We start from the raw sequence: 14,658 nt of genomic DNA on the forward strand, positions 1-14,658 counted from the left end.
GCCCCCCAATGAGAGGTTCTCAATTTACAATCTGGGACAGGACCTCAGCCCACAGATCCATCAACATTGTTCATTGAGTCGTAGTAACGCAGGATACATACACAAAGGCCACTGCGTCACTTGTCCAAAAACAGACGGCAATTGATATAGTGTCACACAAACCTCATTAAATCAGCCTGAGTGTGGAGAGCAGGGTAGCCAATTCGATTCCTAAAAAACGACTATGTAACTACTAGTCTGGGCATCCTCAATCTTTCAAAGCACTGACAAGGAGCAGGGCGGAAGAACAACAAGCGTGGAGGCATGGGAGGCAGAGCCAGCACTAGCACGTACGTGAGCTTTTTGCCATATCAACCATTAGTGCCATTAAAGTGTGCTTAATTAGCACGCCTTGTTTAATCTAGCAAAAACGGAGGTAGCATATGCTACATAAAAAAGCAAGTTATTTACTGACCTTGAAAAGTACCCAACGCCACTTACTGGAACATTCCCTGTCTTTTAATACTTTGCATCAATGACTGGGTACACTGTCAATAGCTGCCATCTTGCACTACCAGTTATATCAAAAATGTTTGCAGCACTGCCCTGCCAAAACGCGCATCGGAAGTACGAGCCATATCCAGGCTATAATGCTTTGCAAAGGTATGCAAAGATGACTATGTCGCAGCGCGACATATTCATCCCAGACAGGGACTTCCCTCTGCAATGTGGTGGATGCAGAGACCGACGCCCCAACCCCCTTGTGGAATGGGCCCTGATGCCTAATAGAAATTCCTTCCCAGCGGCCTGCTAACATTCAGCTATGTAGAGAAGTAACCAATGGGATAAAGTCTGCTTCGTTATGGGCAGGCCCTTATGGGCTAAGGAAAAAGCCACAAAGAGCTGGTCAGCTCTCTGAAATTGGCAGTCCAGGCGATATAGTAACTCAACGCCCTCTTAGGGTCTAGACCGGTTTATAGTCATTGCATCAAATTCTTTACATCTAATACTTTTCCAGATACCGTCTAGACCATGTAACCGTTCCTCCTGATTAGAAGGGTGAGGAGGAGGATAGAAGACTAGAAGGTCGATGGACTAACAAGTGAAACTCTGATACAACCATGGGGAGGAAGCCAGGCCTTAGCCCCGAGTAAAACTTTCTCCCGGAAAAAGCGCAGGTAGGGTGGCTTACAGCATAAGGCCTGTAGTTCACTCACTCTCCTAGCAGATGTAATAGCCACCAAGAAGGCTGTTTTCAATGCAAGAAGCCTTAAAGGACAAGAGTGCACAGGCTCAAAAGGAGCCGCCATCAGAAACGCAAGAACCAGATTAGGATCCCAATCTGGGACAACAAAGGAATTTGGGGGAAACTTATTTACAAGACCTTTCAGGAATTGTGCCATTACTGGGATCGTAAAAAATGAACCTTTATCCGGGGATTTCTTGAACACAGACAAGACTGCCAAATATCCTATGACTGGTGACCTGAAGGCCTGCAGAGGCCAGTGACAGAAGGAACTCCATCACTGTAGTGGTGGGGCAAGAGATGGGGTCAATCTTGCGTTCCCTGCCACACACCTCAAATCTTCTCCATCTGCACACGTACACAGAACTTGTAAATGGTCTGCCTGCAGCCAGCAACACCTCAAGTACTTCCTCGGAGAGGTTCCAGTCATATCTCATCCACTCAAGAACCACGCATGTAGGTTGAGGGACTCTGGGGCTGGATGGAGTATACAGCCTTCCGACTGGGTTAGGAGATCCGGGCGCTGAGGCAACCGGTGAGGTGGACAGATTGACAGATCCAAGAGGTTGGAGCACCACGTTTTCCTCGCCCAGTCCAGGTCAATCAAGAAATCAAGATCGCTCAAAACCTCTTCAACATCCGGAGAACCCATGGAATGACAGGAATTGGAGGAAACGCATAAAAGGAGAGGGAATGCCCAATCCACCAGAAAAGTGTCCCCCAGTGCACCATTCGCTGGGAATTGCCTTGAGCGGAACAGTTCGCATTTCCTGTTGGACTGTTGCGTACAGATCCAATGCTGGGGTACCCCTGAGAGTGAAGACTTCCTCTAGGACTTCCTGGCACACTTCCCACCCGTGCAAGACCGTGCTCTGCCTGCTCAGAGCATCCGCCAAATTGATCTCTGTGCCCGCCAGATGAACGGCTGAGACCGAGATCCTGTTCTCCAGCAAACAGAACCAAAGCATCATCGCCTTCGTGGAGAGGGTGCTGGAGTGCACACCACCTCGTGGAGATAGTGCATAGCCACTCTGTTGTCCATCAGAATGAGGACATGCTTTTCCTGCAGAGACTGGCAAATGCTTTCAGGGCTAGCCTGATCGATCGTAAGTCCAGCCTGTTGATGTGCCACCTGGCTTCTGTCATTGACCAAAGGCCGCTCATGTGCCAACTCTTGCAGTGAGCGCCCCAACCCTTCAAGGATGCATGCATGACCTCTCTGGTTTGAGGCCAAGGAGGCCAGAAGGGTTCCCCCACCAAAAGACTGTTGCGGGCCGCCCAGCAGGACAGGTTGTTGACCACTGATGCGGACACTGAGGAGATCCGAGAGAGTGCTGAGGTACTGAGACCTCTGATCCCTCAGTTACCATTGCAGGGATCTCATGCGTATCCTGGCCTCTGGCACTAGAAAAATGCAGGAAGTCATGAGGCCTATAAGGCGGGGGAAGGAAGCCGCTGGTAGAGTGGCATGGTTCTGTAACATGTCCGCCATCTGTGTGAAGCGGACTACTCTCTCCTCGGGAGGGAAGGCCTTCCCCCACTCGGGTATCCAGGACTGCTCTGATGAACTGGAGCTGTTGGACTGGTGTCATGTGGGACTTCAAGTTTAGGGAGAAGCCCAGCCTGTGCAGCAGCGAGCAGGCGTCCTGCAGATGGGACAAGATCAGCACTACAGACTTCCCTCGGGTCAGCCAGTCGTCCAGATATGGGAATACATGGACTCCAGATCTTCTGAGGGGAGCCGCAACTATCACCCTGAGCTTGGTCAAGACCCTTGAGGTTGAGGTAAGACCAAAGGGAAGCATCTTGAACTGACAGTGCATATCTGCTAGGGTGAACCTTAGGAACTTCCTGTGCTTTTGGTTAGGTCTATGGTCACCAGCCAGACCTGAAGTTTGAGAGCAAGGAGAATCTTGCAAAGTCACCATCTTGAATTTGTGTTTGCTTAAGAACTTGTTCAAGGCCCTGAGGTCAAGAATGGGACGGAGACCTCCTCCTTACTTGGGCACCAGGAAATACCGGGAATACCAACTCAATCCTCTCTGTTCGGGAAGTACCTCTTCCACGGCACCTTTCAGCAACAGGGCTCTCAGTTCTTCCTGGAGCTTCTGTCCCGGATGGATTGGGGGTGGGGGCAGTCTGTCCAGTGGCTTTCTTACAAATGGCAGACAATAAACCCATTGAATGAGCCGTAGAGCCCAGGCATCGGAAGTAATTCCCTGCCACTGGAGCAAGTGCTCATCAACCGTCCTCCAACCAGTGCGTTGTGAGCTTCCTGTTGACCTCTAGAAGGCCTTCTGCCCCTTCGGGAGCACAAGAAACGCTTCTGCCCTTGCCATGTGGGAGCTGCGCTCTGTTGCCATAAGGAGCATATCTCCTGTAGCCCTGTGCCCTAGAGGCGAAGCTAAAAGCAGGTTCGGCCGGCCGTGCACCTAGGCCCAAGGATTTGGCAGGGAGTTTTGATTCCTTGAATTTTTCTAAGGAATCAACAGCTTTGTGGCCGAAAAGAAGGTCGCCCTTGAAGGGCATGTTCAGAAGTTTTAGTTGGACGTTAGGTGAAAATCCAGAGGTTTTCAAGTAGGCCTGCCTTCTCAGTGTTATGGCTGAAGCCACAGATCGGCCCACACAGTCAGCGATGTCCAGGCTCGTTTGCAGCGACTACTTGGCCACCTCCTTACCATCCTCCAATGGCTGTAGGAAGCCCTCGCGCAGACCACAGGTGTCTTGGATACCTTGAGCTAGCTGTAGAAGCTTAGTCTGGTCGCCAAAATAGTCGACCTCACCTGAACCCAAGAACATCAATTCGACATCTCTGTCGCCATCGTGATCGCCAAAGATATCTGTCATGGTATCGAAAAATTCGGACTGGGTTTGTGGAATAAATACTTTCTCGACAACAGTCGATGGTTTGTCTTTCGGCGCAGATATGGTGGATGTCACTCTCGATCGAGACACAGTAGCATCGACATCCTTGGACGCACAGAGTTAATCCGGGTTCCATTGTATTTCTTTCGACGTCGAAAGATTTATCGTTGGTACTGGGGCACTGTCGGGTACACTGAGCACCACTCTTGGCTCCGAAGCATGCTGCGTGGGGGTGGGAGCCGCACTGGCTGCAGCATGCTGCTTGAACATTGCAGGTATCAAGGATTTGAAGTCCTCCCACTCCTGGCGGGTGGTAGGCCCAGCTGACGACTTACCGTTTTCCGTCAATGACTCGGAATCCTGACAATGGTGGGGATGCCTTTTATTTTTTTGAGACAAGAACGAGAAAGAGGGGCTCCTCAATTGGGACGGTTTATTCTTACGCATGTGTTTCTCGTGGGTATGCCCCTCAGTTTCAGATTTTTAGGGCAGTCGACCCAGAACGAGTTTTGCAGCTCGATTGAGCTTGGATTTAGGTTGTATTTTGGCGCACAAGGGACACCCGTCAGTCCCTGTCACTGTGCATAGGCACCAGAGACACAACTCGTGTGGGTCGGCGAGGGAGATCTTGGTGCCACAATCGGAACACTGTTTGAAACCTGACACCCGAGTGACCGACATCTCGCGTCGAGGATTTAGTGAACAAATATGTTTTCTGACGAAAACGCTGAAAGAGTTAAAGCTCTGTGTTCCGAAGCACCGTGTTAGCGCATGGAAAAAAGGGACTGTAGGTTGGGGCACAGTGATGTGGTACTTAAACAACACCTGACATCACGCCTGGAGCCGACGACCAGACGCCAAGCAAGATGAATCGATGGTCGATGGCCAAGTCGTGGTCCACGATGCCCCCTCTCGAACATTTTCCGAAGCAGCATAGCTGGAAGGAATATCTATCAGATGAGGAATCTGCAGGAGAAAAGCATTCCATTGAAATCAGCTAACACTTGTCCTCTTTTGTCTCGTCCATCACAAAAAAAGTGTTTAGGGATAACCAATATGCGTAGCCCTTAAAGTCATACTTCACACATCCACAATTTGTTGCACAGATATACTTTTTATGAAGCAACTTTAACAGGCAAAGCTACTAGTGGTGCACCCAGCCTGTTTGCGTTATTCATGACTACATATGTATTTGTATTTGAAATGTGTACCGCACCTAAGCCACCAGGCATCAAAGCAAACAGAAACACACAATAAAATATAACAAGAACAGGACTGCCAGGGAGTAACGTATCTACGTCAAAAGAATAGTAAGGAAGGCGAGTCAGTTATGTTATTCAGCAGTGCTCCTGCAACCATACAAACAGCAACGAGAGTTCTTAAACTTCATCACCACATCTTACCTTCTCTCTTTTTTGTAGAGCAAAAGGATCACCAAACAAGCAGTGAGAACCACCAGTAGTAAACTGAGAACAGCACCAACGGCTTGGCTTCGTCCAGATAAACCTTTCTGGCTCTGATCATCGCTGTTAGATTCATCAATGCCATCAGGTGCCAGAGACCTACCAGAGTGCAAAAACAAGTTTGTTAATTATACAATTAGTCTCTATGATCTCACAGGTTGTTTGTGTAATATGAACACAAATAGACACTTTCACAAATAGAAAAATTAAACATTCTATCAAGTTCTCCAATAACAAACATCCTACATAAATCTTGTTTAGGTATTTCCATGATTCCACGGGCAGTACATATGGCGCAAGCACTATCCCATGACTTCAATGCTTCCCTTTTCCTAACAAGCAGCATCTGAGGGACCGTAGATCAGCAAATGGCGAACAAACCATTTGCCATGAGGGGACTCCTGGGAGGGTGATGAGGAATCTGTGGGAGGAAGGACTAATCTTTAGAAAGTGTGTTATTGAAAGACAAGTAATTTGTTCTAATGCAGGTGTCTGTAACCTGTGGCTTGCTAGATATGTTGGACAACAAATCCCTTGACCCTTCACAATTTATTATGCTGGTGGTCGCTAATGGGAAATGTAGTCCAAAACATTTGGAGAGCCAAAAGGTTGCAGACCCATGTACAGATTCCTCCCTTCTACAGATTCCTCATTTTAGGCTCCCAAAGTAGTACAGAAGCCGGAGTAGGAAGGTGAGCTTGGAATCAACAGATACATCGGGAAATTGGAGAACTGCTCAACCAAAGTAGGAATCATGACTAGACAATGAATCCAGGCAGTAAAGTTTGGCAAACGTGCAGAAAAGCCCACCTTACTGCCTCATAGATGCCCAAAGCTGGGCACCCCCCTGAGAGCCCCTATGAAAGATACAGGTAGCCACCAGGCCCCCTAAAGCAATCAGCTTTGAAACAGACGAACACTGGTTTACTGGCCATATCACAGCACTAAGTAAGGCAGTGTATGAGCTATCTGGCCATGTCTGCTTAGTAACAGCCCTGTATCTGTAAGTACTAAAATAACCCACAAACAGCTGGTCATCTTTTCTGATGTCCCTCAACTGAGAGGCACAGCAGCTGATAGCCCTCTTGATGTCCAGGCAATGAAACACCCCATTTTAGGATTAGACAGAGGGTAGAAATCAGGAAGATGATCTTCTGTGACAGGAAGTAGTATGAATGAACCCTTGGAAGGAAGGTAGTCCTCACTTTCAGAAAAAACTTCCTCTAAGGGGAGGAGACAAGGTGTGCGGGCTTGACAGAATGGACCTGAATCTCACACATGTCCCTAACAGATTTGATATCCATCAAGAAAATCCCCTGAAGGGTGAGACTCTGTAAGGGGCAGTAACAAAGGCTCAAAATGGAGCTGGCATGAGAAACATCAAAACAAGGTTTAAATCCCATGCAGGAACAATAAACTGGCATGGTGGAAGCTGGTTAGAAAATCCAGGCAAAAACCGCATAGCACTGGCAAAGGAAAGGAACAAGCCCTTTTCGGGGGTCCTTTTGAATACCCAAATAGTGCGATGGTCCACCTTCACAATGCCAATCAGAAGGACATAATGGGCCAAGGAAAGCAGAAAATACAGAACCAGAGGGGTCAGACAGATCAAATGGGCCAGACCATTCTTGCAGCACCAAGCCCGAAATTTAGGACTACTGTGAGCATATGGACAGGGTGGCAGGCCGCCTGGATGAAAGGCGCACAGAGGATGGCATCTACATAGAGCCCAGTGTACCTGAGCTTCAGCAGCTAACCATGAAGGTTGAGGCTGCCCAGGCTTGGATGGAGGAGCCTGCAATCTGATTGTGCGAGAAGGTCCACCCTCGCAGGGAGGCAACCAAGGGGGACAGATAAACAAGCCCAGAAATTCTCTGTACCAAATCCTCTGTTCCCTGTCTGGGGCGATCAAGGTCCTGGTGGAACCAAACCTCAGCAGTCTTCTGATAACATGCAGTATGACTGAAATTGGAGGGCTTGCAAATTTAAGATTGAAGTTAATCAAAATATATTCGTCCCACAGAGCTGCCAGAGGAATACATTCACTGCAGCAGAACTCCTCATTCTTCCAGTTCACACTGATGACAAAGAGGTAGCCCGGAGAGGTCCCCCCAGAGGTAAACACTGTGGCCAGAACATCTTGACAACTCCCACTAATCAGACACTGAACACAACTTGCTCAAGGCATCTGCAACAGCTCCGTCCTGGCCAGATGAGCTGCCGACAGATGACCTTCATTCTTCAGTGCCGAGTACCAGAGTAATATTGCTTCCCTGCACAGCGGCTGCACACCACCATTCTTGTTGAGGTAATGCAGGGCCACTGTGTTGTCTGTCAGAATCAAGACATATTTGCGCCATATGGACAAAAGGAAAGCAACCATAACTGGCCTGATGGCCTGCAGTTCCAGGAGCTTGATGTGCACATTCAGTTCTGTGCAGGACCACACCCCGTTCACTGAAAGATCATACATCGGAGCATCCTAGATTTTCAAGGAGGAATCTGTGACCACAGTCAAAGGGGGGGAGGTGAGGGTGCTGTAGAGACTTTCCTCTAAGCATGTTATCTCCATCGGCCCACCACAGGAGATCCTGTGAAACTGTGCTTGAAGCCTGAAACAGATCGGTCACGTCACCTTGAAGAAGAAATTATTTACATCCAGGTAATGTTCTTTAATGTATTAGTCATTCCTCCCTCCCACATACCTTATATTAGATAACGCTTCTCCCACGGATAGCTGCCCAGAAACACTTTTAGTCATTAAGGCCAGTAGTGTGCCTCAAATTCGATTCTATTGTGTGCCCATGATGCTGGACAGGATGTCAGATGCAGTGTATATGGAGCCAACCACACCCCATGACCTCAATTTCATAGTTACCCTAGTACTCCCCAACTGAGGGACCAAAGAGAACAGCAGGAGCTGCACAAACTATCTGTCAAGGGTATCGAGTTGAGAGGGTGAGGAATCTTTGTGAAGGACTAATCCATCAGAAGGAACATTACAGAGTGGCAAGTAATATATTATTCTAATGAATTCCCTCAGCAGATTCATCATTTTAGACTGTCTTTGCAGTATAGAAACCCAGAAGAGGGATAAGTGGGAGTAATCCACCCCTCCTCCAGGAAAAGTTGGAGAACTGCCTCGCAAAAGGCAACAGCCCTAAACTCACAAGGAAGCAAAGCAATAACGTGTGGTAAAACTGTGCAATGAGGCACGTTTAGCTGCTTAACATATGTCCAACACAGGGACACCCCTCTGCAGAGCAGAAATAGTTGCCAGCACTTTGGTTGAATGAGCCCCCAAGACCTTCAGGAAACTCTTTCCAAGTCAGATCATAGAACTCCAATATAAAGAGGACAATCCACCAGAAAAGGGTTTGATTGGAAACAACCCTGCCCACATGGACACCAGAGTAACCTACCATGAGCTGCAATTCACAGGCACAGTGTAAACGATAAAAAGCTGGTCATCTTCCTGAAGTCGTTTATCTGAGAGTTAAAAAAGCTGAGATATCTTTTGGCGTTCAGCCAGTAAAACCGCTCCCCAACCTTAGAAGGAAGAGGCGGTGGGAAGAAGGAACAAGTTACTTACCTGTAACTGTTGTTCTCCAGCATGGGTCTGGCATGGATTCACATGCTCATGAATATTCCCCGTCGTCAGGCCGGGAATCCTTGGTATAGAAAAAATCAGTATCAGTTTTGTTTCCGATCTGTCTTTCTCAGTAGTAACCAATCACTGGTCTCTGGGTCATACTGCCCCCAGCCAATGACTGCCCTCTCCCTAAGCTCCGCTCCTGGCAGCCATCCTCAGATTTGGTAGCACGTGAAGTGGCAGTATGACCAAGTAAAGAGCCGCAGAGGGGTAGGCGGGAGGGTTCGCATGTGAATCCATGCCAGACCCATGCTGGAGAACAACAGTTACAGGTAAGTAACTTGTTCCTTCTCCAACATGGGGTCTGGCATGGATTCACATGCACATGAATAAAGGAATACATAGCAGTACACACATGCACAACCACGGGAGGTGGCAAAGGCTCAACATTAAGCATTACATCCAAAACTCAACATTAAGCAATTCTTACCTCCTCACCAGGCTCACCTTAGGCGAACAGGTTGCGCAGCACTGCTTGGCCGACCCTGGACTCCTCCCTGGAATCCCGATCGATGCAGTAGAATTTCGTGAAGGTGTGCGTAGACCTCCACGTAGCAGTCCTGCAGATGTCCAGCAAGGGCACACCGGATAGGAACGCCGTGGTAGCTGCGATCGCTCTGGTATAATGGGCTCTCGGACGGCCAGGCAGCGGTCGGTTTGCCAACCGATGACAGTACATGATACAGCCGGAGAGCCATCTGGAAATGGAAGCCTTCGAGAGAGCCTTCCCCTGATTGACAGGTCCAAAGTTCACAAAAAGTTGTGACGTCTTCCGAAAACTCTTCGTGCGGTCCACGTAGAACTTCAGCGCTCTAGCCACATCCAGCGAGTGCAAAGTCCTTTCAGCCGGCGACGAAGGTGACGGGAAGAAAACAGGCAACACCAAGGATTCGTTGAGGTGGAAGTCCGACGGCACCTTGGGCATGAAGGAGGGGTGCTTCCTGAGCACTACCCTCGTGTCGTGAAAAGTCAAGTACGGGGGCTTGCAGGAAAGGGCCTGTATCTCTCCCACCCGTCGTGCAGAGGTGATGGCCACAAGTAACGCTGTTTTCCACGACAAGAACTTCAACGGAGCTGAGTGCAGAGGCTCGAACAGAGGTCCCATGAGCTTGGTCAGCACCACGTTGAGCTCCCACGCCGGGGCCTTCCCCGGCGCGAACGATCTGAACAGTCCCTCCATGAATTCTTTCACCAGACGATGAGACCACAAAGACGTCCGTCCCGTGGTTCTGGTGTATCGGGAGATCGCAGCAAGATGAATCTTGATGGAAGCGTGCGCCAGTCCAGCCTTGGCCAGCGTCAGCAGGTACGGCAGTACTTGAGGAGCCGTAATCCGTAGAGGGTTAATCTTCTGTGCGTGGCACCAGACAGAGAACCTCTTCCATTTGTGTCCGTAGCATTTAAGAGTCGAGGACGCCCTGGCCTTTGCAAGAGCCTCTCTGCAGTCGGCCGGTATGTCGTAACCTCCAAACTCTAATGCTGCAGGAGCCAGGCCTGCAAGTTCAGCGACTTCGGGTCGTGATGGAGGATGGCGCCTCCTTCCCTGGAGAGAAGATCTGCGTCCACTGGCAGCTTGATTGATGGGGATGCTGACAAGTCCAGAAGGTCCGGGAACCATATCTGCCTCGGCCACGCAGGTGCGACGAGGATCATCCTGCACCGTGACCTCTTGAGCTGGTTGATGAGCCGGATCAGCAGCGGCAATGGAGGGAACGCATATAGGAACAGGCCCTCCCAGGGGAACGAGAAAGCATCGCCCATGCTCCTCGGCTGGGGAAACCTGCTGGCGAACCTCCGGCACTTGGAGTTCGCCGCCGTCGCGAACAGATCGATCTGGGGTGTGCCCCACCATCGGAAGAGGCGGTCCACTAGATCCTGTCGTAGTTCCCACTCGTGGCGCGAGCGCAGCTCTCTGCTGAGCGAGTCGGCGATGGTGGGTTTTTTTCCCCGCCAGATCAAACGGCACCAGAAACATCCCTTGGGCGACGGCCCAATGCCACAGATCCTGCGCCTCCTTGGACAGGGCTGGGGATCTGGTACCGCCCTGTTTCCTGATGTAAAACATGGTGGTGGTGTTGTCGGTGAAGATCCTCACCACCTTGCCCTTGAGGGACGGAAGAAAGGACCTGAGGGCCCAAAACACTGCACGGAGTTCCAGGACGTTGATATGTAGGGACTTCTCTGTCGGCAGCCAAAGGCCCCTCGCGTGCAGATTTTCGGTGTGCGCTCCTCACCCTTCCAGGGAGGCATCATCCGTGGTCACCGTCTTCTGGTGGCCCGGGGTCTGGAAGTCCAAGCCCGCCGTCAGATGCGCGCGGGTGCCCCACCACCGGATCGCTTGTCGGAAGCTCTCGTTGAGTGTAGTCCTGTCCTCGAAGCTGCCCTTCGTCTGGATCCAGCGAGCGTCCAGGAGCTCCTGTAACGGGCGCATCCGAAGCCTGCACAGGCGGATGAGATAAATGCAAGAAGACATCATTCCGAGGAGGGACTTGATGGACCTCACCCTGGCCGCGTCCGCAACCAGCATCCGCTGCACCTTGCCCAAGATGGCCCTCGTCCTTTCCTCCGACAGAGAGGCCAGAAGCGCCACTGTGTCGAGCTTCACTCCCAAAAACAGTGCGTCTTACGCAGGCACCAGGTGGGACTTGGCGTAGTTTATGGAGAATCCCAGGTCCGTGAGTAGTTCGACGGTCCTCGCCGTGTGCTCCGCAGCGAGCTCCTTTGTCTTTGTTCGGATGAGCCAGTCGTCCAGGTAGGGGTAGACGTGGATCCCCTCCAGGCGCAGACGCGCCACCACCGGTGCGAGGCACTTGGTGAACACCCTGGGTGCCGACCTCAATCCGAAGAGAAGGGCTCTGAACTGGTAGTGACGCCCTTGGACCACAAATCTGAGAAACTTTCGGTGTCCCTTTAGGATGGGGATATGGAAGTAGGCATCCTCCAAATCCAATGATGACAGGAAGTCGCCCTCCTCTAGTTGACCCAGGACATGCTGGAGGGTGACCATCCGGAACTTCTGTGCCTTGATGAATTTCTTCAGTCGTCGTAGGTCCAGGATGGGAAGCCATCCTCCCGTCTTCTTCTTCACGAGGAAGTATCTTGAGTAAACTCCGGAGCCCCGAAGCCTTTTTGGGACGAGCTCGATGGCGCCTTTCTTGAGCATCACCTTTACCTCCAAGAGAAGTTGAGGGACGTGATGTACCTTCCAGGCCACGGGGGGGGACGCGTGGGCACTTCTTTAGAAACTCAAGCGCGTGACCCTGGGCCAGGGCGTCCAGCACCCAACGGTCGGTGGAGATGGACTCCCACACGCTGACGAAGCTCGCCAGCCGGCCTCCCACCGGGTTGCTTCGGTGGGGGCCCGACCCCACGGCCGGTTCAGTCCTGCTTCGACAAGACTTTGCCGCCTTGTCCTCCTTGGCGACGGCGGCGGGGTCCGCCCGACTTGCCTCATCCCCTGTAGGCTTCCTGTGACGACGAACGGGCCGCTTGACGATAGGTGGAAAATCTGCCGCCAGAACCTTTGGAGGCACCCTGCTTGCCTCCGCCGCTCCGAAAGGGCGGCCGTCGTTGCTGAAGAACACCAAGAGCCCGGGCCGTCTCCGTGTCCGTCTTGATGGCTTGTAGGGAATTGTCCACTGTTTTCCCAAACAGGTTGCTCCCGTCGAACGGCATGTCCAAGACTCTGGTCTGCACGTCCTGACGGAAGTCAGTTGCCTTGAGCCATCCACGCCGTCTAAGGCACACGCCGTTGCCCAACTGGCGAAATCCAGTGTCAGCGATGTCTGTCGCTATCGTAATGGCGTGGTCCGATGCCACTTCTTCTTCCTGCAAGATCTCTAGGGCCTCCGCCCTCTTGTCGTCTGGTAAGAAGTCCAGCAGGGGGGCGATTTTGTACCACAACTCCCTGTCGTAGCGGGCTACGATAGCCAAGGCGTTGGCAGCCTTAATCGTCGTTGCTGCCGATGAGATGACTCTGCGTCCCATTGTGTCCAATTTCTTTCCCTCGCCGTCCGGCGGGGAGGTTGACGTAGAGGCCAAGGCCCCCCCCCGCTTTCTTCCTGGCCACCGCGGAGACGACCGAGTCCGGGGTCGGCTGTGCCCGAAGGCACAAGGGGCCCGCGTCCGGGACCCAGTACTTCTTCTCGTACCGATCCCTTCTCGCAGGCGTTGTGGGTGGGTTCTTGAGGGGGGCGAGACCCTCATCCCAGATATCGTCCAGTAGAGGTACAGCGAGGACAGTCTTCCTCTTGGTCTCGCGCCGTTGATAAAGGAAACCTTCCTCCTTCTTCTCTTCCGGGCAGAGCTGGAAAAGCTTGGATGCACTGGCGATCATGGCATGAAACGATCCAATCTCGTCGGGCGGGGAAGCCCGGGGAGGAGGTGACGACGGGAGATCCTCGTCGTAAACCTCGTCGTCTGTGCCCGTCGCGGCCGTGTCAGGCCCTGTATCATCCCCACGGGTCATGGACGGCGAGGAGGGCTGAGCAGGGCGCGATGGTTGAAAAGGAGGTGGAGGATGAATCCTTCTTCTCTTAGGAGGAGGGCTCCCAGAAGGGCCTGGCTCCGGGTCCCCCGTCGGGAGAGGTTCCTCCGTTGGTGGTACGGCAATCTCGTCCTTATCTCCGAGCAGAAGGACTGTATAGCCAACAAAATGGCCGCCGAGTTGTCTTGCGGCACTGGTTGAGGGGATTCCGACGGGCGGTCAGGAGCCCCGTCGGCACCCTCGACGTTCCCATCGTCTCCTATGTCGGGGTCCCTCCCACGCCAACGCCGTGGCCTAAGACTTCGATCAGCTCCTCCTCAGAGGTTGAGGCCGAATCCACGACGACCTCCTACCCCCCCCCTTTTCTTCTCCGTCGGAGGTTTCACGGGGGTCCTGTCGATGGGCATGAAAGAGGACACCCTCCGCGGTGGCAGGGAGACTCTTGGCCCCGAGGTCGCCACCACTGGTGTAGCCTCCACAGGCTGAGCCAGGGTCGCCGCGACTGTCTCGATAGAGGCCTTGGCCGGGTGGATCAAGGCTTTCACCACCTTAGGTGCGCTCACCGCCTTCTCCTTGGGGGGAGGGTCACCGCCTCGCTCCCCCTCCGATGGGGCCTTCGAGCTCGACCGGGGTCTCTCCAGGAGCTTCGTCGGGTGCTCAGCCTTCCTCTTACCCGAGCCAGAGCGTTGGCTCGTGGTTGATGGCTCCGGGGAGGATGCGCCCTGCCTGGCGCCCGTAGAGCCCGACCGTTCGGCGCTCCCGGTGCCAGCGGACTCGCGGTGCTTGGCCTTCTGTTGGACCCCCGTCGCCGGGGCGCCCTCAAAGGTCTTAGAAGACCACTCGGACTTCTTCTTCTTCTTCTCGCCTGACGGGCTCTTCCCTTCCAGCCAGTTGGCGAGACGCAGATGGCGGTCCTTCATGGTCCGCTCCGACATATTGCCGCAAAACGCACAGTCCTTCTCCACAT

The 14,658-nt window shown here is 52.3% G+C and overlaps 1 protein-coding gene across 1 annotated transcript in view; it reads right to left on the minus strand.

Annotated features, from left to right (window-relative positions):
- The window catches only part of IGF2R (insulin like growth factor 2 receptor), a 2,762,372-nt gene that overhangs the window by 89,079 nt on the left and 2,658,635 nt on the right, over positions 1 to 14,658 (minus strand). The window contains 1 exon segment of the mRNA XM_069606818.1: positions 5,494 to 5,652. Coding sequence (XP_069462919.1) covers positions 5,494 to 5,652 — 159 coding nt within the window.

Source organism: Ambystoma mexicanum, chromosome 4p (assembly GCF_040938575.1).
Source record: "Ambystoma mexicanum isolate Mex_15411 chromosome 4p, UKY_AmexF1_1, whole genome shotgun sequence".
Lineage (NCBI taxonomy): Eukaryota > Metazoa > Chordata > Amphibia > Caudata > Ambystomatidae > Ambystoma > Ambystoma mexicanum.